At 52.0% G+C, this 22,790-nt stretch overlaps 1 protein-coding gene and 1 non-coding gene across 4 annotated transcripts; both read left to right on the plus strand.

Annotated features, from left to right (window-relative positions):
- The first annotated feature begins 5,022 nt into the window (after nt 1-5,022).
- Nucleotides 5,023-20,166, plus strand: PTCH2 (patched 2). Of its 3 annotated transcripts, XM_029949668.1 has the most exons (22): nt 5,023-5,335; nt 5,780-5,972; nt 11,526-11,715; nt 11,822-11,891; nt 12,076-12,167; nt 12,779-12,974; nt 13,561-13,682; nt 13,836-13,983; nt 14,063-14,194; nt 14,283-14,438; nt 14,519-14,611; nt 14,948-15,073; nt 15,169-15,287; nt 15,408-15,756; nt 15,920-16,232; nt 16,334-16,476; nt 16,563-16,743; nt 16,874-17,154; nt 17,265-17,402; nt 18,631-18,773; nt 18,858-18,957; nt 19,368-20,166. In XM_029949668.1, exons 1-22 carry the CDS (start codon nt 5,264-5,266, stop codon nt 19,632-19,634), a joined length of 3,624 nt encoding a protein of 1,207 aa, XP_029805528.1. In that variant the 5' UTR covers nt 5,023-5,263; the 3' UTR covers nt 19,635-20,166. The 3 variants fall into 3 exon arrangements, with proteins under 3 accessions (XP_029805528.1, XP_029805527.1, XP_029805529.1); XM_029949667.1 differs by having other exon boundaries at nt 15,169-15,756; XM_029949669.1 differs by lacking the exons at nt 5,023-5,335; nt 5,780-5,972 and adding an exon at nt 8,014-8,083.
- Nucleotides 20,167-22,422: 2,256 nt separating this feature from the next.
- On the plus strand, nt 22,423-22,537 carry LOC115300489. The gene has a single exon (XR_003912662.1). It is a non-coding gene; the product is annotated as a U5 spliceosomal RNA (small nuclear RNA).
- Nucleotides 22,538-22,790: the final 253 nt, after the last annotated feature.

Below are 22,790 nucleotides of genomic sequence, written 5' to 3' on the forward strand. Positions count from 1 at the left end.
GATAATTAAGAAGTGAGATTTCCATACTCACAGTCCTTCTGGAATCCTATCCACCTCCCCTCACCACCCCCATTCCCAAAGACATGTACGCTCTGCTCTTGCCTCTCCCTGCGCTACATTTACAACCTGCAGGTGTTTGGTGGAAGATAAAAGTGGCTCCCGGGGTGGATTTCACCTCCTAGAATTATCAAAGTAAAGGTTTCCCTTGATGTGCTCACTGTGGGTGGCAGTAATTATAAAGGATGATTTGAAATACTGGTTTCTACATCTCTTCAAAAATCTAAAGTCTCTAAAGTTCATTTGAGTAATCTTGCCTGAATCTTAGTGCTGTTCTCATTGAACTTGTGCGAGACTAGAGCATTTCTACCCTGGAGGGTCTCCACCTCCATCAGCCTTCCTGGAGCTCTGGAGCTCCACACTCCTACCACTAGCCAGGATATGGTTCCTGACAGTTTGCCCTAGTCAGACAGGAGCTAGAATGGTCCAGCAGAAGTGGTTGAGATGGACAGGACTGGGGGGGGGGGGCGGTTAAGGAGCTGTGGCGGTACCCAGGGTAGTCCCCACTGGAAATGAGATTTGTAGAGCTCAGATGATGCTGGATGGAAGACGACCTGCCCACTGGAATGTTCTTTGGCTTTGGCCAAATCCTGTCTCTCCTTTGTCCCTCTGTTTCCACATCTGCAAAATGGAAAAGTGACTGGATAACTTTTAAAAGCTCCTTCTATTCTCAAGTTGTCTCCCCTCTCTGAGCTTTCTGACCCTTGGGATCGGGGTGGCCCAAGAGGCCAGAAGACTGCTTCTTGTGAACAGAAAGGGGATAAAGCTAGATACGTTTGGAAGGAAGGGAAGAGAAGGGATTGATTAAACTGTCCCAGAGCCTTCCCAAACCCCTTCCTGATCTTCCCCGCTGAGTCCTGACAGTAAGGTAGAGGGAAGACCTCTCTGCCTTCCCTTGCACAACCCCATAGGCAGGACTTGGAAAGGGGAGCTGGAGAAAACGACAAGGTAAGATTTCCCAGGGGAAGGCCTTGCTAAATTTAAGTCCCAGCTGGGAACAGTTCCCAGCCCAAGACAGGGCTGCTGTTGTCTCCAACAACTCCAGGATTGGCTGGGTGCCTAAGATGCTTTGATTTCTCTTCCCTTTGCTCTGTGACATGTCTGCCAGAAGACAGGGACCATTTTTGTTTCCTTTTGGCAGCAGCTACAGAAGAGTTCGTATACATCTAAAATATAGTGAGCAACTGAATTTCCACTGCCAGCCACCTCTCCATGAGATAGAAGCCAGAAGAGCCAGGCAGGTAAGCGTTGCCTTTTCCGCCTCTCCCCATGATGCTCCAGGTTGGAAGTGGAAGAGAGAGGGAAGAAGGCTTTCGGTGCCAATCAAGGACCCTGGGGAAGTGTTGAGCAACAAGGATTTCTGGGAGCTTGCCAGGTCAGACAAAATCTGATGTCTACTACTCCAGGGACCCCTCCCCCGTAACACGTCACCCCCACCTGCTGGCGAGAGTTCCTGAGGCTGTAAGGGGACTGACTGCCAAGACTGCCCTCCAACCTTTTTCCCAAGGCCAGAGGCTGAACTTCTTCCCAGTCCTTCACCACATTAGTCTTCCTATCCCGCTCCCATTCATGGAGGTGAGAGTAGGGGTGGCAGGACTGTCTTTAGCCAGAGCCCCAAGAGCAATCTGGGGCCCCACACAGGCTAGTTTATAAGCTGTTTCTATTTCCAGAGAATTGCAGAGAACATACTTTCTTTATCCACAGCTGTCCCTACCCCTAAAGAGGTATTAAGCCAGGCCTTTGTATGCTGCTTTCTAAATAGTTAAATGTCTGAGGGAGAGTGGGTGTGAGAAGGACCACCCAGACACAAGGTCTAGAAAGCTTAGCTCTGATGGAGCTCACAGGGAAGGAAAGAGGCTGAGCAAGAGAACACATTCTATGAAGCCAGGATGACTCGTCCTCGACCTGAGCCATCTGCCACCACCCAGAAGGATTGCATCAGGGGCTTTTCTGCCATGGATAAATGGGGAGATTCTGCTTTGACTTTCAGCCTCTCTTCCTACTCCACCTTCAAGGTAAAAGACCATTCTCTGATCTCTGGTTGCAGCCTTGACACTAGAGACTTGACAAGCGCTATTGGCCTAAACCTACCTACAGGGAAGGGATATGCATTCCCAGGTTTGGCCACTAAACATAGTGGATGGCAGTGGGGAGTGGCCAGGATCCCTGGCTTCCCTCCTCTGCATCTCCAGGTCACTGACCCTGCCCAGCCCAAATAACAGAAGCCAGCCCAAAGCATGAGTGAGAAGCCTGGGGGAATGCCAGGGAAAGTTCTGACCTAGTTCCTCCCACATGGACCCTACCCTGCTCATCAGCCACATATATTATTTAATCCTTATGTCAATGTCAGAGATTATGTGACTTGCCCTAGATCCCATAAGCAATAAGTGATAGATCCAGACCTTGAACCTTGTCTTCCTTCTCCTTTTCGATTTGGTCATCTTCCCCCCTCTCCCATCCAATCCCTCTAACTTAAATCTCCCTGAGTATTCCAGCTCACAGTGGTTTTTCCTGTGATCTCTGTGCTCCGCCTTAGACTATGAGCTTATAAAAAGCAGGCACCCTGCAACCCCAGAGCTTAGCAAAGGGGTGGACACATAAAAGACCTTAAAGGATATTGTCTCAATCAGAAACTAGATTTACTCCTTAGTGATAATGAGTATAAGTAGATGACTTTTCTCTTTTCTTATTCTTGGGAAGATTTCTCTGGTTTGAATCCAAAACACATTTCCAGGCCCAGTGGAAGTGACACTGAACCAGGCTGTTCCACAGTGAAGCAGGCTGCTTATAGAGGAAAAAAGAGGACTGTCTACTTCCCTTCCTGTTCCCTGGGGTCTGTGGCTTTAGCTTGCCCTGGTTGAGCTCAGCTGCACTCAGGAAATCACTTTGTTGGGGAAAACAAAGGTCATCTTAGAGCTTGGAGCAGCCAGAGGGCACTAGGCCCTGGGTTGGAATGGTTGGAAGTGCAGACCGGTTTCTCCTACATTGGTTTTTGGAGTTTGGCAAGAAATTTTCCCAGCAGGCAAGCCCTGCCCTTGAAGTATCCACAGAAATGCTGGACTTCACCACAGTTGTTAGCAATGGTGGGCCTGTGATAGAGTCCCAAGACCTGGGCAATTACAAATCTTTCTCCAAGGACTTTATGTCTTTCAGAGTCTGGTAAGAAGGAAGTCTCAAGAGCTACTTACAGCAAAGCCTTTCTGCTTGAGCACCCAGCCATACTCAGCTGTAGCCCCAAGAGCAATCCAGGGGCCCGTACAGCCTAGTTTAGAGGCTATTTCTGTATCCAGAGAATTGCTGAGGACACATTTTCTTGGATCTTCCTAATCCACCATCTTCCATACAGTTTCTTTATCCACAAGAGGATAACAGGGAAGAAGAAAGTGCTGTGCACATATGCTGCTTTTAATGTGTAGTTACTACCTGGCCAACAGCATCATATCTGTATTAATTCCTCCACTGGCATTTTGCTGGATGAATGGACCAATTGATGTGCAAACCTGTCAGGTGGTTCATCCCCTCAGCCTAAAATTTCCCTTTCCCCAGGACTGAGGCTCTGCAAATAATGTTAACTGACAAATTTTCCAAAAGCAGTTTGGCAATGTGTAGCAATAAGCCATAAAAATGTTCATATTTTTGACCCAACACCATCACTTCTGGGAATCTGTCCTAAGGACATTCTCCAAATAAGTGATACAAAGTCTATGTAGTAACATGAAGTGTTAATGATGTGATGATAAACAAGTCTGGAAGAACTGACAAAGAAATGGCCAGAGATAGTAGTAGTTATGTTAGAGTAATGAGTTTATTGGAGATTATTTTTCTCTTTCCCAGACCTTACATGTTAGAATACTGAGTGTTACCCTCTTCTGCCACTCAGGGTTAATCATTCAGAAACCTGGCAGAAACAGTACGAAAGTTTAATAAAGGAACTATTCCTTTTTTAAAATGTTTATTTGTTTATTTTGAGAGAGAGAGAGAAAGAGAGAGAGCACATGAGTGGGGTAGGGGCAGAAAGAGAGGGAGACAAAGAATCTGAAGCAGGATCCAGGCTCCAGCTGTCTCCAACCCATCTCCAACCCATAAACTGCGAGATCATGACCTGAGTGGAAGTAGGATGTCTATCCAACTGAACTACCCAGGCGCCCCTAAAGGAACTAATCTGTTTGCAGTCCCTTCCACCCTGGTTTCTGCAACTCTCAGGGACTCAACATTGAGCACCTACCTATTGTCTAGTTATAAAGAGCACAATGAAAGAAGCAGCTATGTCAGGAGGGAAGCACAAATCAAGGAAGGCTCCGAAGAGGGGTGATTGATTTATGTTCAGTTGTGAAGGTTGTCTGCCAAGACAACAGGGCCACAACATGTACAAAGGCAGAAACGCCCGGAATAGCCTGGTGCCTTTAGCAAATTACATGTAACTAACTCTGTAGGGTTGGAAGGAACATTAGGGTGGGTGTGAAGGAACTATGAGAGAGGGAGGCTTTAGTTAGATCACGCAGGGCTCCGCTCTCCAATTGGGCTTTGTGTTTTGGAGCTATCATCAGATTTGCATTTTAGAGAGAGAACTCTGGCTTCAGTGGAGAGTGGACTGAAAGGGGCAAGTGTGGAGGCAGAAAAGAGCGAAAAGAAGTCTTTGGGTCTTGGCTGGGTCGGTCAGCAGATACCCTGTCTCAGCATTGGCGTCTCCTAGCTCATACTTGGCCAGCGCCGTGCCTCCTCGGGATCTCCCTCCCTGCTCCTCCCCGAGGGCCCCGCGGGCGGCCGGGGAAGCGAGGCGTGGGGTGGCCCTGCCTGGGTGGTCTCCTGCCCCGCCCCCACCCGCGGCGCCGTTGCCTAGCAGCGGATCCGGCCGCGCGGCTCCGAGTAATTTGCGGACCCTCAGCCAATGGGAGGGCGTCGTCCCGGCCCGCTCCCTTTTTCTGGAGCTAAGGACGCCTCCTCCTCACTGCGTTCTCCCTCCAGCCGCGCGGCTTGTCGCCGGCCGGTAGCTCAGCCTGCGCCCGGGATTGACTCCGGCACCCACATCGCCCTGCGCTCATCCCCCTCGCGGCCGCCGCTGCTCAGCAGCATCCCACCCCTCGCCCACTGAGCGGCCCCACTGAGTCTCGACGCCGGGCCCAGCAGTACAGGGGTACCAGGCCAGCCTATGGAGAATCCCAGATAACGCGAGTTGGGGGCGCCTACGCCCCCCATCCCCGCCAGCATGGCTCGGCCGCCGCCACTCCAGGAGCTGCCCCCTGTCTATACACCCCCAGCTCGAGCCGCATCACCCCAGGTGAGTGGAGGGGAAACTGGAGTTAGAAAGATTGGGACGAGGTCTAGAGACCCCAGGTCTGTTATTCGGCAAGGTGTGATGTCTCTCCACTGCAGGGTGTTACTGCCCACCCCTTAAGGGTGTGTGTGTCTTTCTGTGTCTCCTCGACATCTGGCCGGTGAGAGTGTGTCTGGGTGTCACCTCTGTCCCCCTGAGAACAGATGTGTGTATATGTATTCTGTTCTCAGAAAACGGGTCTGTGCCTTAGGTGCGTATTGGGTGGGCGGCAGAAAATCGCTTTAAATCTTTTCCAAGTTTGGGCCTGGGTCTGTGTAGGTCCTACCTGTCCTGCATCCAGAAACCAAGAAGGTAGGGCTTGGGCAGAGGGGATACATAAGGAGAAAAGGGAAGGATTTCATGCATTGTTGCAGTACTGCCTGGCTGACCCTTCTCTTTCCATCCCAGATCCCAGCTGGGAGCCTAAAGGCTCCACTCTGGCTGCGTGCTTACTTCCAGGGCCTGCTCTTCTCTCTGGGCTGCGGGATCCAGAGACACTGTGGCAAAGTGCTCTTCCTGGGCCTGTTGGCCTTTGGAGCCCTGGCACTGGGTCTCCGTGTGGCCATCATTGAGACAGACCTAGAACAGCTCTGGGTGGAAGGTGAGTTGTGGACACTAGTCACAGCTGCTTGGATATGGTGAGCCCAAGGCAAGAAGAGGGTGAGGAGCTGACTACTGAGCTCTAGTGGGCTTGGCTCTGGGCCTGGAGGGGGTACCTGCCTGCCAACGCCTGGGCATCTGGGAGCAGTGCTCCCTCCCACACATGTAAATGGACATCTGCAGTTGGTGGAGTCCTGTGAATAGGTGTATAGAATAGTTATCTGTGAGCGTGTGTGTGTTTATTTAGCAATTATTGCCAATTTTTATGTGTATTTGTTATGGCATGGCAGGGTTTGTAAAGGCAACCAAAATAAGGCCCATCTTTCAGTAGCAAAGAAAGTAAAGTACATGCTGGGATACAATACACTCTAGAGCAGAATACGATTTCGTTGAATAAGAGAAGGCAAGGAGAGATCACACCTGACCAGGAGAATCTGGAACTAGATCTGGAGTTAGAACTGGGCTGGGGAAACTGAGTAAATCATCTGGCAAGCCTCCATGGAGAAGTCCCATGCACCTCGGCCCCCTGCGGTTAGTGGGGAAAAGGGGTGCAGGGTCTGAACTTTGAGGCAACAGTGGGTTCAGACGCAACCAAATCCTCACTTCCTAATGGAAGCATTAGATAAAGATGGTTTCATATTAATCATTTTGGCATAACTCTCCTTTCCTGAGGCCTGGTTTCATATGTTAGCCCTTGAATAGGGTCAAACTCTTCCCTGTTCTCCCCTGGGAAGTTTGCATTTGTGGGCTCCCGCAAACCTCCCCCAGCCCTGGCCCACACCCAAAGCAGGGCCAGTTTAGAGTCTCACACCCTCGAGTTATTTCAAACGCTGGCAAGCCCTAGGATGCAGAGCAGATGTTTCTCGGAGTCTGCCTGCCTGCCTGTTGGGCTCCTACACCCCGTCCCCACCCTGTCCCCGCCCTCTGCAGCTCACACATACATATACACTCTAGGCCAGCCCTGGGGTCCAGAGCAGATGTTTCTCTGTGCCTGCCTGCCTGCCCCCAGCCCCAGGACACACACGTGCTTACACGCACATACACATACCCCCACCCACACCACTGCTGCCTGGGTGGTCCCAAATGACTCTTGAATTTCCTGCTACAATAGAAGCTGTCTCCCCGCTCTTCCTCCTTCTCCATTTCCGAGACCTTTCCCATCTAAACACTGCTTGAACCTCCACGTTCCTTATCCTCTCGTCTATTCCTCCAGCACAGGACAGGCTAGATCCCACCAGATTTTTTCTGCTGTTTGTGGAGGGGTGACATAACAGGGTGGTAGCCAATTCCTAGAGCTTTTCCCCTTATTTCAGTATCCTGCTGTGTCCTGTACCAGCAAGAGCTGGGGGTGAGGTTGAAGCAATGATCCTGACCTGATCTTTTCTCTGTACATGTATAGTTGAGGCTTCTCCCAGCAATGCCCCAGGCAATGAAGAGCTGATCAAGGTGAGGACTGAGGAGTATTTCTCTATTCCTTTCCTGTTTTGCTAATACAGGAAGCAAAGAAAGAAGCAGGACACTGGCTATCAGAGTTCTGGACCAGAGTTCAGGGTCCCTCACAGCTTTGCCATGGTGAGAGACTTGTCCTTCCTGATCAATTTTAAAGCTAAAAGGCCCAGAGATAGATTGATCTCTAAAATAAAAAGACACAGCACATAGCCCAACCAGTACTTACATGAACAGTGAGAAAGACGGCTTGAAATGGGAGCTGTCCGTGAAAACAAGGACCATGTAGCCATTCTATCTAGAAGACAGGGTTCAACATATCAATTGCTGGAGCCTTGGGAGTCAGCCTCAGGTCTTCTTGCTTAGCTAACTGGTTACTAAATCCGCAAATTCTTCTTTCTTAACCTTTCTCATAACAGACTCCTCCGTCCTACCCATGTGGCCATTGCTCCAGATGAGGCTTTTCTCAGTCTCTGGTGGTATTTTCCTGATTGTATCATTTGATATGCTTTTAGCCACATGAAAGAGAAAAAAAGGAAAGGGAGGCCGGAGGAAGGAAGGAAGAAGATTGATTTATTATCCCTGTAACAAGAAATCCGGTCGTACACAGTAGAGAAGTTCCAGGATGGTTAATTCAGCAACATAAGGACATCCGTAAGGACACAGGTTCTTATCTTTCCCCTCTGCCTTCTTCAGCATGTTGGGCTCTTGTCCTCAGGCTTACCACCTCCTTATCCCAAGTGGCTATTACAGTGGCAGAAAAGGGACGTCATCCCATCCTGTGTTGGGAAAATTTTGGAAGTGGGGCAAAATTTACCAGAAGCCCCCCAGCTGACTTCCCATTTGGTCACTTGGGCAAGAACTGTGTAGCATCATGCTTAAACCCTTCACTTGGCAGACGCAATGGAATTACTGTGATTAACTAATCAAATTCCACCCTTTGAGGCTGGGGAGGGATCCAGCCGCCCTGAATTACTGGGCCTTTCAAAGGATGGCCAACAAAATCAAAGTCTGTTAGAGAAGTGACCAATCTTCTGCAAGCCTCACCTTCAACTCTGCCTCCACACTGCCCTCCTGTGGTGTATCTAAATCTGGCCAAGTCCATCCCCTGCTTAGAGCCTTTCTACCACTTTCTTTTAGGTTCTGAGGAGACTCCAGAATCCAGTTCCTTAGTAGACATTCTAGGCCCTCCGCAACCTAACTCTTGATTTCTTCTCTAGCATTGTCTCTCCCTCACTCAGCAATGCCGAGCCTTTTACAGTTCCCTACACAGAACTTCGCCCAGGATGCCTTTTCCTGACCTTCTTCCCCTGGCCAGTTCCTATTCATTCACAGTTCAGCTCCAAAATATACTGTTAGGTGATTAAAAAAAAAAAAAAAGTCAGGTCATCTCACTTCTCTGCTCAAAAGCTACCATGGCTCCCAGTTCACTCAAAGAAAGCCTGTCACTACACTAGCTTACAGGCCCTTGCCTGGAGAATTTCTGGACCAAGGATTATGAACATTTCTTGGGGTCTGATACATATTACAGTATTGCTTTCCCCAAAATATCATACCAAATTACACTCTGGTGGTAGGTAAGAGTCCACTCCTGTAAGCTAGTAATGAGTGCTATCAATTTTTTTAAATTTTTACTAATTTGATAGACAGTAATTTATTGCTATTTTAATTCACACTTACAGGATTACATATAAGGTATGTTCTTTTCCCATGCTGGCCAACCAGTTATATTCTCCCTTTTGTAAAGGCACAAAAGCATTTAACAGACTGTTGAGTTTAACATCTCCTTCCCCTTTTCTCCTTTCCCACTCAATCTTTTTTACTCCAGTTCTTTCTTGTTTTTCTGTCCCACAATCTCTCTCCCGGCAACTATTAAATAACAATTCCTTATCTGTACCTACTAGGTGCTGGACAGTTTCCTAAGTACTTTGCCTGTATTGATTCTAATTCTACCAAGGTAGGCATTGCCCCCATTTGACAGATGAGGAAATTGAGGGTCAGACAGACTAAGTAACTTAGTCTGCCCTCCTGTGGTGTGACCCTCAGACTTAGGGTCAGAGCCAAGGCTCAAAGCAGGTCTATAGAGAGCTTCCAGGCTCTTCCTTCCACCTGCTGTCTCTTTGTGCCCACACAACACATCCCAGTTCATGTCTCCTCATGTCTATCATCATCACCGTTGTTAGCAGAAGTTTTCCTTTCTCTTTTCCTCATCTTTTTCTGAGGATTCCTTATTTTCTTTGGTGTTGTGCTTTACATTGCCAGTGTTTCTCTTGCTTTATTTTTTCTTTTAGTTTATTTATTTATTTTGAGAGAGAGCTAGCAAGCAGAGTAGGGGCATAGAGGAAGAAAGAGAATCCCAAGCAGGCTCCACGCTATCAGCACAGAGCCCAACAGAGAACTCGAACTCACAAACCATGAGATCATGACCTGCAGCCTAGACCAAAAGTTGGACTGACTGAGCCACCCAGGCAACCCTCTCTTGCTTTCTTGATAGCTCTCTCTCCAGGTTCCTTCCTTCCCCTGGCCTCCCTCCCCTCAGCAAACCCACTTACTATGAAGAATTTCTCTCTGTCCCTTCCTGTCCCTCCTTATAGCAGCTCTGGCCTAGGCCCGGTGAGATCAACACTGCAGTATAGTACAGACCTGAGGATGAAGGAGAGTCAGAAAAGGAAGAACAATGCGGGGAAGCAGGCAGCATGGCTGTGGGAGACTGTATTCATGAGGGCCAGGAATGTGATTTGAGTGGGGAAATGTAAGCAGATGGGCAAATCTGTGTTGGGGGGCTACCATGAGTAAGGAGATTATATGGGTTTGAAAAAGATTGGGAGGAGCACCTGCGTGGTTCAGTCGGTTAAGAGTCCAACTCTTGAATTCACCTCAGGTCATGATCCCAAGGTGGTAGGATCGAGCCCCAAGTCAGGCTCTGCGCTGACAGGGCGGAGCCTGCTTGGGATTCTTTCTCTCCCTCTGCACCCATCCCCCACGAGGCCCCAGTCCACGAATGGGTACATGGGCTCTCTTGCTCTCTCCAAAATAAAAGAAAAAAGAGAAAGAGGTTGGGTGGCATGATGATCACAGGTGGGGCTGGAGTCTCAAAGAAGATACACAAGTGGGCCCCGGGGAGGCAGGAGGAGGTCCCGGACAGGTGGAAGCAGAACTGGGCTGAAGCCCAGACCAAGTCCATAACGCCTCAGGGGTGGTTTGGCACTTGCCCTTGCCCTCCTCCAAACCACAGGCACGCCATACCCCCTCACAGCACCCCTCCCCTGTCAGGCCCCAGTCACAGAGCATGACTCTGTGGCCAGTACAATGCTGGATTTAAGGGGTGCCAAGATGAAGGAGACTAAGGCAGGCCTGGAGCTGGGCCTCTCTGTTGCCTGGACAGTGAGACTGGTGGAGGAGACCTGGAACCTTTTCTTCCCCTTGGTCCACTTTATACATAAGCCGATTCCAGGTCCTTCTTGCACGAGTGGAAGCAGTGTGTTGACAGCATCACACTGAAAGGCCATCTGATCCTCTCTCACCTGTGCCACCACGGGGCCCGTTATTACCCGGCACTCCCATCCCCACCCTCTTGACAGAACAATTTGCAAAAAGGTGTATGGCTGTGAAGCATTGCCTGGGACAGCCTGAACTAAGAACCAGCCCTAGAGCTAGACCTCTCCCTTCAGCAGCCCCTCCCACGGCAGCCTCTCTATTGGTCCCTTTTGTCCCTCCTTGTCTTTCTCGCCAGAGCGGAGAGGGATTGAGGGCTCTTTTACCAGGATACCTCCAAAGCCCCAGCCCCGACCCAGCTCATACTGACCTCTCGTTTTGAAGTTATCTGCTCCAAACCTAGCCAACCTGATTCATGCTTAAAATTTAGCCACACAAGAATTCCACAGCGCCGTACAACCGGGGTCTCTCACTTCCCTGCAAAGCTCCAGATTCCAACCAGAGGGCCAGGAGCCTGTGGAGTCAGCATGGCCATCAGGGGAAAAGTAGGGGCTCCTTTCAGAGCACTTCTCCCACGTGTCTTGGGAGGCCTCTGCAGGCTAGGGTCCCGCATTCCCCAGAGCTCCAATCTGCTAAGGCTCTTTTCCCCCAGCTTTCTCTCTCTCTCTGGCAGTGGGCAGCCGGGTAAGCCAGGAGTTGCATTACACCAAGGAGAAGCTGGGGGAGGAGGCTGCATACACCTCCCAGATGTTGATACAGACCCCACACCAGGAGGGGGAGAACATCCTCACGCCCGAGGCACTGGGCCTCCATCTCCAGGCAGCCCTCGCTGCCAGTAAAGTGCAAGTATCGCTCTATGGAAAGTGAGTCTGGCTGAGTCCCTGAGCAGCTGGGAATGAGGCATGCTGTGGCAGGGCCAGCATGGGAGTCAACCTCTTCTGCTGACCTCTTGTCCCCTGGCTATTCCAGGTCCTGGGATTTGAACAAAATCTGCTACAAGTCAGGAATTCCCCTAATTGAAAATGGAATGATTGAGCGGGTGAGTACCCTGAGCTATCCTTTGGGACGGGGTCAAGGTGGAACCTTTTCTGCAGCAGGGGACGGCTCTCGGAGATGGGAGGCTACAAGTCAGGAGGGGAGGGGGTTGCAGAGGGCATTCTATAGAGACTGTGGAGAAAGGAGCCCAGGGACAGGACTGATGTGGCCTGGGATGTCCCTGGCAGATGATTGAGAAGCTGTTTCCGTGCGTGATCCTCACCCCCCTCGACTGCTTCTGGGAGGGAGCCAAACTCCAAGGGGGCTCTGCCTACTTGCCGTGAGTGCCACCCCAGCTGCTCCCAGGCCCCGCTTCCTAGGCCGGGACTTTCCCAGCAGAAGAGAGGGTGGGAGTAAAGATAATGATCAAAACCTTACTAAGGGCCTAAACTACCTGTCAGGTCAGGGCCAGACTACCCCAGGGCTCTCTCCACATCCCCTTTCTCCTTTCCTCCAAAGGAAAGGCAGACTGGTCTTATTAGACAAAGATCTGAACAAAGGAGAAAAAAAGATCCCCAGAAAGAGACTTTGCCCCAGAGAGTTAACTAAGTATCAGCCAAGCTGTTGCCAAACTAAAAGAAAACCTGTTACAGGCAGGTGCCCATATGGTTATGTATTAGAACCAAAAATAGATGCTTGGGAAGGGACTCGGTGGGGCTTTTTCCTGGCTTTGTGCATGTATTAAGTACTGTCTGTCCTCCATCTCACTGCAGCAACCTAATAGGCTCGTGTAGTCTGGGAGCTCTGGGAGGCTCAGCATTGCACACCCTTCATATGGAGGGACAAATGAGCAGCTAGAAGAAGGATAGGGTACAGCAAGGGTTCCCTAGCCGCATTTTGGAGGGAGGGAATCAATCCTTTATCCTCACCAACCACAGGCTCTCCCCTCAGTGGCCGTCCTGACATCCAGTGGACCAACCTGGATCCAGAGCAGCTGCTCAAGGAGCTGGGCCCTTTTGCCTCCCTTGAGGGCTTCCGGGAGCTGCTGGACAAGGCACAGGTGGGCCAGGCCTATGTGGCGCGGCCCTGTCTGCACCCAGATGACCTCCACTGCCCACCTACTGCCCCTAACCATCACAGTAAACAGGTGGGTTCCGGCCAGTTTTGCCAGGGATAGGCTATTTTCCTTCCCTTTCCCTTCCTCATATGTTCTGAGAGCAGATTGTGCTCTGTGCCCTGTCTCCCATTTCCTGGACATTGTTGCTCTGCCCTCACTGCGCTAGTTACTTCGATACCCTTCCCACTCAGTTCTCCTAAGGACCTCTCGAGTGGTATATAAATCCTTTTGTCCTTTTCTAAGCCCAGAAAACCTGGACTTCATCAAGATAGATTAGTACAGAGAAACTGAGGACAAATTAGCTAAGCACAAGTATCATACTTAGTTTCCTGAGCGTCTCTATGGCCCTGTGAAGGTAAACCTTTTTCCAAAACCCACCAGGTACTCTAGCTCTTCCCAGAAGCCTATTGCGAGGCCTCTGCTCCCTCTTGTGGCCTCCTCTCTTCAGGACAATAGCTGTTCACTTTCAGAGTAGGCAAGAGGCTCCAAATACTTATCTACACCTCAGGCTATGGAACCCCATGGCAGGCATGGTTCTTGGTGGTACCAGCCCAGGGACCCCCCAGTTACCCACAGCGAGGGCCTTGAGTAATAACCCCCCCTTGTCCCCCTCTAGGCTCCCAATGTGGCTCAGGAGTTGAGCGGTGGCTGCCACGGCTTCTCCCACAAGTTTATGCACTGGCAGGAGGAACTGCTGCTGGGGGGCATGGCCAGAGACCCCCAAGGACAGCTGCTAAGGTAGGGCCTCCCTGGGGGCTGGTAAGGGGGCCCCAGGCACAAGAATCCACGCTTTGATTCTAGGCAGCTCCGGCAAAAAAACCCCTGTGCAGCCCCTGCGGGGTGATCAGGCCAGCTCTGCCCCACCCCCAACTCCCCTCTACACCTCACCAGGGCAGAGGCCCTGCAGAGCACCTTCCTGCTGATGAGTCCCCGCCAGCTGTATGAGCACTTCCGAGGCGACTACCAGACACATGACATCGGCTGGAGCGAGGAGCAGGCCAGCACCGTGCTGCGGGCCTGGCAGCGGCGCTTTGTGCAGGTCTGTATGCAGAAGGGCAACGGCGGCGCCCTGAGGTCGCTCCCTCCTCCCGCCCCTCAGAACTACCCTGTCTCTCCAGCTGGCCCAGGAGGTCCTGCCTCAGAATTCCTCCCAGCAGATCCATGCCTTCTCCTCCACCACCCTGGATGACATCCTGCACGCTTTCTCCGAAGTCAGTGCTGCCCGTGTGGTGGGAGGCTATCTGCTCATGGTGGGTGCTGCTCCCAGCCCCTTACCCCAGCCTCCGCCCACTGCTCGGCCAGGGAGCCGCTGTCCAAGACCGTGCCCTCTTTCCACAGCTAGCCTATGCCTGTGTGACGATGCTGCGCTGGGACTGTGCCCAGTCCCAGGGTGCTGTGGGCCTTGCAGGGGTGCTGTTGGTAGCCCTGGCGGTGGCCTCAGGCCTTGGACTCTGCGCCCTGCTTGGCATCACCTTCAACGCTGCCACTACCCAGGTACACCAGGACTACAGGGCGCACTAGGGGTCCACAGTCCAGGCGCATCAGTTTCTCCAGCTGCCCCCTGTGCCCTCCAGGTGCTGCCCTTCTTGGCGCTGGGCATTGGTGTGGATGACATATTCCTGCTGGCACATGCCTTCCCAGAGGCTCCACCTGGCACCCCTCTCCAGGTGAGGCCTCGTTCTCCAGCCTGGGCTCATGTGAAGCTATTTGGCACAGGGTTAAGAGCCTCTTGGCTTAGGTGACCTTGGGCTGGTCATTAACCTGTCTGTGCCTCTGTTTCCTCCTCTGTAAACAGGGGTAACAATAGTGCTTGTGTCGTGAGGGTTGTGTGAGGATCGGTGATAACTCAAGCTGAGTGCTTAGAACAGTGTGCATGACACGTGTACAGTACTCAGCTCCTGTTAGCTGCTGTGTGGTTCTTGTCCCTCCTCTGCCATCCCAAGCTCCCAAGCTTCCCCTTCGCTCTACCTTGAAGACCCATGGCTCCTCCCCTGTCCTGGCAGGAGCGCACAGGCGAGTGTCTGCGGCGCACAGGTATCAGCGTTGCACTCACATCCATCAACCACATGGTTGCCTTCTTCATGGCTGCCCTCGTTCCCATCCCTGCACTGCGGGCCTTCTCCTTGCAGGTGAGGCCTCAGGAACAGGGCCCAGGCTCAGGGTGAGCATGGACCCGGGGGGTATGCTTCATCCAGACTTTGTGTCCCTCTTGTCCATTCCCCAGGCAGCCATAGTGGTTGGCTGCAACTTTGCAGCCGTGATGCTTGTCTTCCCGGCAGTCCTCAGCCTGGACCTGCATCGGCGCCACTACCAGCGCCTCGACGTGCTCTGTTGCTTCTCTAGGTACCATCTCTGCCTCCCCACCCCAACCCCACCAGGCCTTATCTCCTTGGACCCCATCACCTCCTGTCCCCTCACCAGCATTTCCACAAACCTGCCACCTCCACTCTCTGCCTCTTCCAGCCCCTGCTCTGCCCGTGTGATTCAGATTCTGCCCCAGGAACTAGGGGATAGGACAGTACCAGTGGGCATTGCCCACCTGACTGCCACAGTTCAAGCATTTGCCCACTGTGAAGCCAGCAGCCAGCATGTCGTCACCATCCTGCCTCCCCGGGCCCACTTGGTACCCCCACCTTCTGACCCACTGGGCTCTGAGCTCTTCAGCCCAGGAGGGTCCACACGGGACCTTCTAGGCCAAGAGGAGGGGACAAGGCAAAAGGCGACCTGCAATTCCCTGCCTTGTGCCCGCTGGAATCTTGCGCATTTCGCCCGCTATCATTTTGCACCCTTGCTGCTCCAGTCACACAGCAAGGTAAGACTTTAGGCCTGGAGAAGTTGGGGAGCACCAGCGCAGAGACACCTAAGCTTAGATGGCTTAGGTGTCTCTGCACTCCAAGAAGGGTAGAGGGCCCACCCCATCACTTGAGGGCTGGGGTGCATCCCTGGGCCTCCAGCTTAGTTGCCATTTCCCACAGGCCCTGGTGCTGGTGCTCTTTGGGGCTCTTCTGGGCCTGAGCCTCTACGGAGCAACTTTGGTGCAGGATGGGCTGGCCCTGACAGATGTGGTGCCTCGGGGCACCAAGGAGCATGCCTTCCTGAGCGCCCAGCTCAGGTACTTCTCCCTGTACGAGGTGGCCCTGGTGACACAGGGTGGCTTTGACTACGCCCACTCCCAACGTGCCCTCTTTGATCTGCACCAGCGCTTCAGTTCTCTCAAGGCCGTGCTGCCCCCGCCTGCCACCCAGGCGCCCCGCACCTGGCTGCACTATTACCGCAACTGGCTACAGGGTGAGAGGCAAGGAAACTGGTCGGGGGGGGGGGTGGTGGTGGCTGCGGGCAGAAGCCCCCGGGGCCGCAGGCTGACCATACCCTACTTTGTTGTCCCCTAGGAATCCAGGCTGCGTTTGACCAGGACTGGGCTTCTGGGCGCATTACCCACCACTCGTGCCGCAATGGCTCTGAGGATGGGGCCCTGGCCTACAAGCTGCTCATCCAGACTGGGGATGCCCAAGAGCCTCTGGATTTCAACCAGGTTGGAAGAGGGCTAGAAGGGTCAGGAAGCACAGAGGGGCTCTAGGCCCCATGGGCCCAGGCCTTCAGCTCTCTCTGCCTCTGCAGCTGACCACGAGGAAGCTGGTAGATAAGGAGGGGCTGATCCCACCTGAGCTCTTCTACGTGGGGCTGACCGTGTGGGTAAGCAGTGACCCACTGGGCCTGGCAGCCTCACAGGCCAACTTCTACCCCCCACCGCCCGAGTGGCTACACGACAAGTATGACACTACGGGGGAGAACCTGCGCAGTGAGTCTTGGGGGAAGCCCGACAAGAGCCTCAGCCTGGGCCCACATGGGCCCCGCCCTAAGGCCCTGCCCTCTTCTCCTCATGCTCACTAGCCACCCCTCCTCTCCCTGCTGCCCCCCACCCTCCACAGTCCCGGCGGCCCAGCCCCTGGAATTTGCCCAGTTCCCCTTCCTACTGCATGGCCTCCAGGAGACTGCGGACTTCGTGGAGGCCATTGAGGGGGCCCGGGCAGCGTGCGCAGAGGCAGGCCGGGCCGGGGTACATGCCTACCCCAGTGGCTCCCCCTTCCTCTTCTGGGAGCAGTATCTGGGCCTGCGGCGCTACTTCCTACTGGCTGTCTGCATCCTGCTGGTATGCACTTTCCTGGTCTGTGCCCTGCTGCTGCTCAACCCCTGGACGGCTGGCCTCATAGTGAGTCCTTGCAGGGATGGGGCAAGAGAGACCCAGGGCTCCCCAACCCTGCCCCACCCAGCCTGTCATCCCTTCTCCCAGGATCCCTGGGTGAGCCCTGCCTTCCCCAGGTACTGGTCCTGGCGATGATGACTGTGGAGCTCTTCGGCATCATGGGTTTCCTGGGCATCAAACTGAGTGCCATCCCTGTGGTGATCCTTGTGGCCTCTGTAGGCATTGGTGTCGAGTTCACAGTCCATGTGGCTCTGGTGAGCACAGGCACTGGGGGATGGGTGGGCCAGCTGATTAGGTGTTCAGCAAATATTTGTCAAGCACCTACTATGTGCTAGGTACTATTTAGTATTTGTTTCAAAGCCCTGCTTGGGTGCAGGAAAAAAAAAAAAGAATTGGGGCTATAGGGGCGCCTGGCTGGCTCAGTCCATAGATCATGGGACTCTTGATCTTGGGGATGTGAGTTTGAACCCCACACTGGGTATAGGGAACATACGTACATACATATATACATACACAAACTGACTTACAAGAAGAGTCAGCAATATAATACAGGAATAGCAATACAGACTGCCTTTCTCTTCAAGGAGCTTATATTCTAGAGGGTAGAGATAAACAATAAACATGTAAACAAATAAATAAGCAGTCATTTCAGCAGAGAGGACAGGACAAAGGCCTGGCCAAAATGGGGACAGAATGGAAGGTGAGAAAATAGGAACCAACAATTCTTTTGGATGGCTTTACTGTGAAGGGATTGGAGAAATGGGCGATGGTAGCTGGATGGCAATGTGGGCAAAGGAAGGATTTTTCCAAGACACAGATGGTAGAAGTGAGGCAGGCTCAGGCTCTCCCAAAGCTCCGTGTTCTCTGACAGAGGAGGGGTGGGGGCCACAAACCAGCTATGGTTAGACCCCACAAACAGCTCCCTTCTTTTTTCCACCATAATAGCACTATTTTATTATTCCAACTGTAAGAATGATATATAAGAACCTTGAAAGAGGGAAAAGTCAGCACACAGAGGAGTATGAAGAAAGAATTAGAAATCCTCTGAAATTCCATCCAAACAAGTAACTGACCATTTGGTGTCCATCCTTCTGGACCCGAGATCAGCAAACTTTCTGTAAAGAGCCAGACAGGAAATATTTTAGGCTTGGCAAGTCACAGAGTCTCTGTAGCAGTTCTGTTGGGGTAGCACTAAAGCAGCCACAGACATATGTAAATTAGTGGGTGTGGCTGTGTTTCAACTAAACTTTATTTACAAAAACAGGTGACAGGCTTGTTTGCCAACTATTTTAGACATCTCTGTGCCTCACCAGACAGATCTATATATACAGACTCATGAAAAAATAAATAAATAGACTCATGCATACTTCCTGGACAGTTTCCAGGAGCTCAGTTTACTTGACCTGGGAGTCCTAAGGACAGATGAGAAGTTGGGGCTGTGGCTGGCCAAGGAGCAGGTACAGGGCCTCTTTTTTCCCTCAGGGCTTCCTGACCACCCAGGGTAGCCGGAACCTGCGAGCTGCCTGTGCCCTAGAGCACACGTTTGCTCCTGTGACCGATGGGGCCGTCTCCACATTGCTGGGTCTGCTTATGCTCGCTGGTTCCAACTTTGACTTCATCATAAGGTAGGGGCGGCCTGGCGCAAGGAGGTAGAGTCTGCCTGTGCTGGCCACAGGGGCTACCTAGGCTGACAGCTTACCTCCACACAGGTACTTTTTCGTGGTGCTAACAGTGCTCACACTCCTGGGCCTCCTCCATGGGCTCATGCTGCTGCCTGTGCTGCTGTCCATCCTGGGCCCCCCACCGGAGGTGACCATACCCTCCCCCTCTTCTAGCCCAGGAGATGGGGTGGGACAGGTCAGGGAAGAGATGGAGCCAGGACAAAAATCTCCTCATTGGCCAAAAGACAAAGCTCAACTCATAAGGACCCTCCCCATGAGGTCAGCCAAGGGCGGCAGCCTCTCCCTTTGCCCAAACACCATGCCCCTGTCCCTCAACTTTCCTGGCTTCTTTATGGAACCCACCTCAGCATTTAGGGTCCAGAGCAACATGCAGAGTTTGTCCCAGGCCTTGACATCCTGTCCCTTGTCAGCTCTTATATCGTGCTGGAAGCCAACAAGGGCCACAACTTCCAAACAATCATAGTATGCACCAGTGAGCTGCTAAGGGGACTGACGTCCTGGTCCCCCTGGGCTCACTGGGACTGGTGTCTCTCCCAGGTGGTACAGATATACAAAGAGAGTCCAGAAGTCCTCAGCCCTCCAGCTCCACGGGAAGGAGGACTCAGGTGGGGGTTGTCCTCCAGCCTGCCCCAGAGCTTTGCCAGAGTGACTACCTCCATGACAGTGGCCCTCCACCCACCCCCGCTGCCTGGTGCCTACGTCCACCCAGCCTCTGATGAACCCACTTGGCCCCCTGTTGCCACACCAGCTGCCAGCAGCTCCAGCAACCTCAGTTCCAGGGGACCATGTCCAGCCACTGGGTGAAAGAGTGCCTGAAGCATGGAGACCCTGCTTTGGTCACAGGAAGTCACTGGGAAGCAGTGGGTGGGTCATTGAATGCGGGACGGACACCTGGAGAGCCCTGCTGCTGCTGTCTGCCTGCGGTCCCTTTCCTGCCTCAGCCATCACAGACCTCCCTGACACCAGTACAAAACCAGCACCCTCTGGGCCGGGAGAGCAGCCTTGCACCTGGTTCTGTGTGCTCTGTGCCTTTCTGCGTGGGGGTAGGAGCCGGCACCTCAGGCTTCGGTACAGCCCTTTTCTCCTCGCCCTCCCCTGCGCTACTGGCCCCTCGCACACCAAGCCTGGGGGATCCTCTAGCACCCTTGGCTGGACCTGACCCCTCCCCCCACACTGCTTGGTAACTCCTGAGTAGGCTATCTATATCTCTGCCCTCCTCCTATCACATAAATTATTTATATGAAGATGTTTATTTTTGTAGTTTGTATAGATTTTAGCCATGCTGAAAGTTTTATTTTTAAAGAGTGAAATATATTCTATATGAACTCATCTCAAATGACTTTGGTGCTTTTCTTTCAAACAAACTTGGGAGTTTGCAACTAGAGGTATCACAGTCTAAGTTCTTGGGGCTACTCTAGTCCTGAAAGGGAAAGGCCCCAGGTTCTAAATTTTCGTCACACAATGTTGCTCTGTTTATTCACCTGGCAAGTGAAGATGATATTCAGCAAATGTACTGTGGTCATATGTTGGTAACAGGACCTGGGGTAAGTGCTTAGTATACAAAACGATACAAATAATTTTGGTGAGACTCTGCTGTGTGGCTTTCAGAGCCTCACAACACAGCCCTGCACACCTCTCCAGACTCACTGCCCACCTCTGTTTCAGCACCGTGGGAGAGAGGAGCGTGGGGGGAGGGGCAGAGCCACGCAACAGGTAGAAGGTAAAATGGAAGCAGAGAAAGTGGCCACCCGAGGCAGAGATGGGAATAGCAAGGTCTGGGGAGACATTTTAGGAGTTTCTGTCTAGACCATCCTCCAAGGCCTCTGCAAGTGAGCAGACTGGTTGGTGCCCCAGAGGCACCTTTGGCCAGACAGCCAAGGGATTAGTTGGGGGAAGTGTCCAGAAACTGAGATTGTGCTAGTGGCCAGTGAGGTGCTGCAGTTAAGCTGTCTGTTCTGTTCTTGTACAGAGGACTAGAAGATTCTGGCCATACTCCTTCCTGGGCTAGATTTCAGCACCTCACCCTGTGAGGTGAGGGAGGTCTTTTATCATCCTTCCTCAACTATTCCAGGGCTCGGTCTCAAGTGACCCAAATATGCATGCTGGGTTCCAGCCCCCCACTTACCAGGAACAACCCCACCTTAAGAGCTCTGCCTTCTCACACCCCATCCACCAGGCTACAGGCCAGATAATCATGTTCTGACTAAATATGAGATAAATTAATTAAATACAAAAACAAACCTACAGCAGTTGAATCAACACTAGATTGCCTACAAAGACCTTGAGTAGTTGACTTTGAACCTAAAATAGGGGGTGCAAGGGATGGAGGCTTGATTTCAACCCAATAGTGTCTGTGTCACTATGGAGGGGCTTTGGGGGAGCAGGAGAGCATCTAGTGCAAAAGAGGTCAGCCCCCTGTGCTGCTTAGCAGCAGAGGGACCCAGGAAAGTTAGTTAAATTCACTGTGCTTCAGTGTTTTCATCTGTGAAATGGGAAGATGGGAGCCTATCTTGTAGGGTGCTATTCCTTTTCCTCAGAATTTTCAATGAAATCATTTATGTAAGCAATGACCTGGTATCTCATAAGTGCTCCCTAGTTTTGTAGTGTGTATAGATATTAGCTGTGCTGAACGGTTTTGCTCTGACTGCTCAGGGAATAACCCTGAAACATCAAAAAGTGTGCTGGTGTGGCAGCAGCTAAACTGATTCCAGCTGATTGGAGTCTGACCACTCCAAGACCGCTCAATCCAGAAGCCCGAATCACCTCCAGTCTGGGGGACAAGTCTCAGGGCTTGCAGTGCAGCCCACCCTGTGTGGCACCTCATACTACTCAGCTCTCTGACTTCAATTCCCTTTCATGGCTCCCCATCACGAAATCTAAGCCCTTTCCAGGCGCAACTCCCTCTAGCCTCTGCCATCACCCCAGCTCTCTCCCAGACAGTGCCTAGCCAGACTCGTTCAGACTCACCACACTCTAGACAGGCTGAATTACTTTCAATGTGCGCCTTTTGTAACTTCACGGACACCATTCTCTCTGCCAAGAGCACTTTTCTTCCTTGATGGAACTATCCTTTAAGTTGGATGCCATCTCTTCCAGGAGTGGCAGTGATGTGCCTCCTTTGTTCAACACTTTTGCTTCTGTCTCCAGCACTGCTGGGGGGGTGGGGGTGGAGGGGGGGGTCCCTGCCGGTAAAACAGTACTTCGTAACTGGGACTAACAATCCCAGCCCCTTGATAAAGAGCTCGGCACAGGCACCGGAGGGAAGCGCCCTTACCTCTCCGGGCAAACCGGGCACGTGTTCTCTTGAGGACCTCAGAGCTGCTGCGGAGGGATCACCCCAGCGCCAGCCCGCCGCCACAGCCCGGAGCCGCCTGTGATTTGCATACCCATGGTGCTCCACGAAAAGACAGTTTCTCGATGCTGGAGTTCCAGCCCCGCCGAGATATCTACGCTATTTAGGGCATACTTCCTGTTAGAAATATATGGTCTGTATAAATTCCAAGCAGGGAGCAGGAACCCTGCAGACACTGAACAACCATAAGTGATCTAAATGTTGTCTTGCTTTAGGAAGTTCCAAGGAATGTCTGAGGGTATACTCTGGTTTCTCTTCAGATCGCATAAATCTTTCGCCTTTTACTAAAGATTTCCGTGGAGAGGAACAATTCTGAGTTTTTGCCCAATTTTTTGAGGCCTCATCTTTTGAGGCTTACTTTTGTGGTTAAAAAAAAAGAAACAGTAGAAGTTGTTTTGAGTAGTTCCTGTGATTTTTATCTCTACTTGGAAATAAGGTTGGTTGAGGATTTAGGTATTCTAATTGGCCAAGACTTATGTAATAACTCTGTGATAACTAGGTTCCTTTTTTTTTTCCCCAGCCTTTTAAGAAACTTTTATTTACTTCTGAAACTGTGATCAGGGGAGGGGTCACAGACAGAGAGACAGAATCTGAAATAAGTTCCACAC

Source organism: Suricata suricatta, chromosome 8, assembly GCF_006229205.1.
Source record: "Suricata suricatta isolate VVHF042 chromosome 8, meerkat_22Aug2017_6uvM2_HiC, whole genome shotgun sequence".
Taxonomy (NCBI): Eukaryota; Metazoa; Chordata; class Mammalia; order Carnivora; family Herpestidae; genus Suricata; species Suricata suricatta.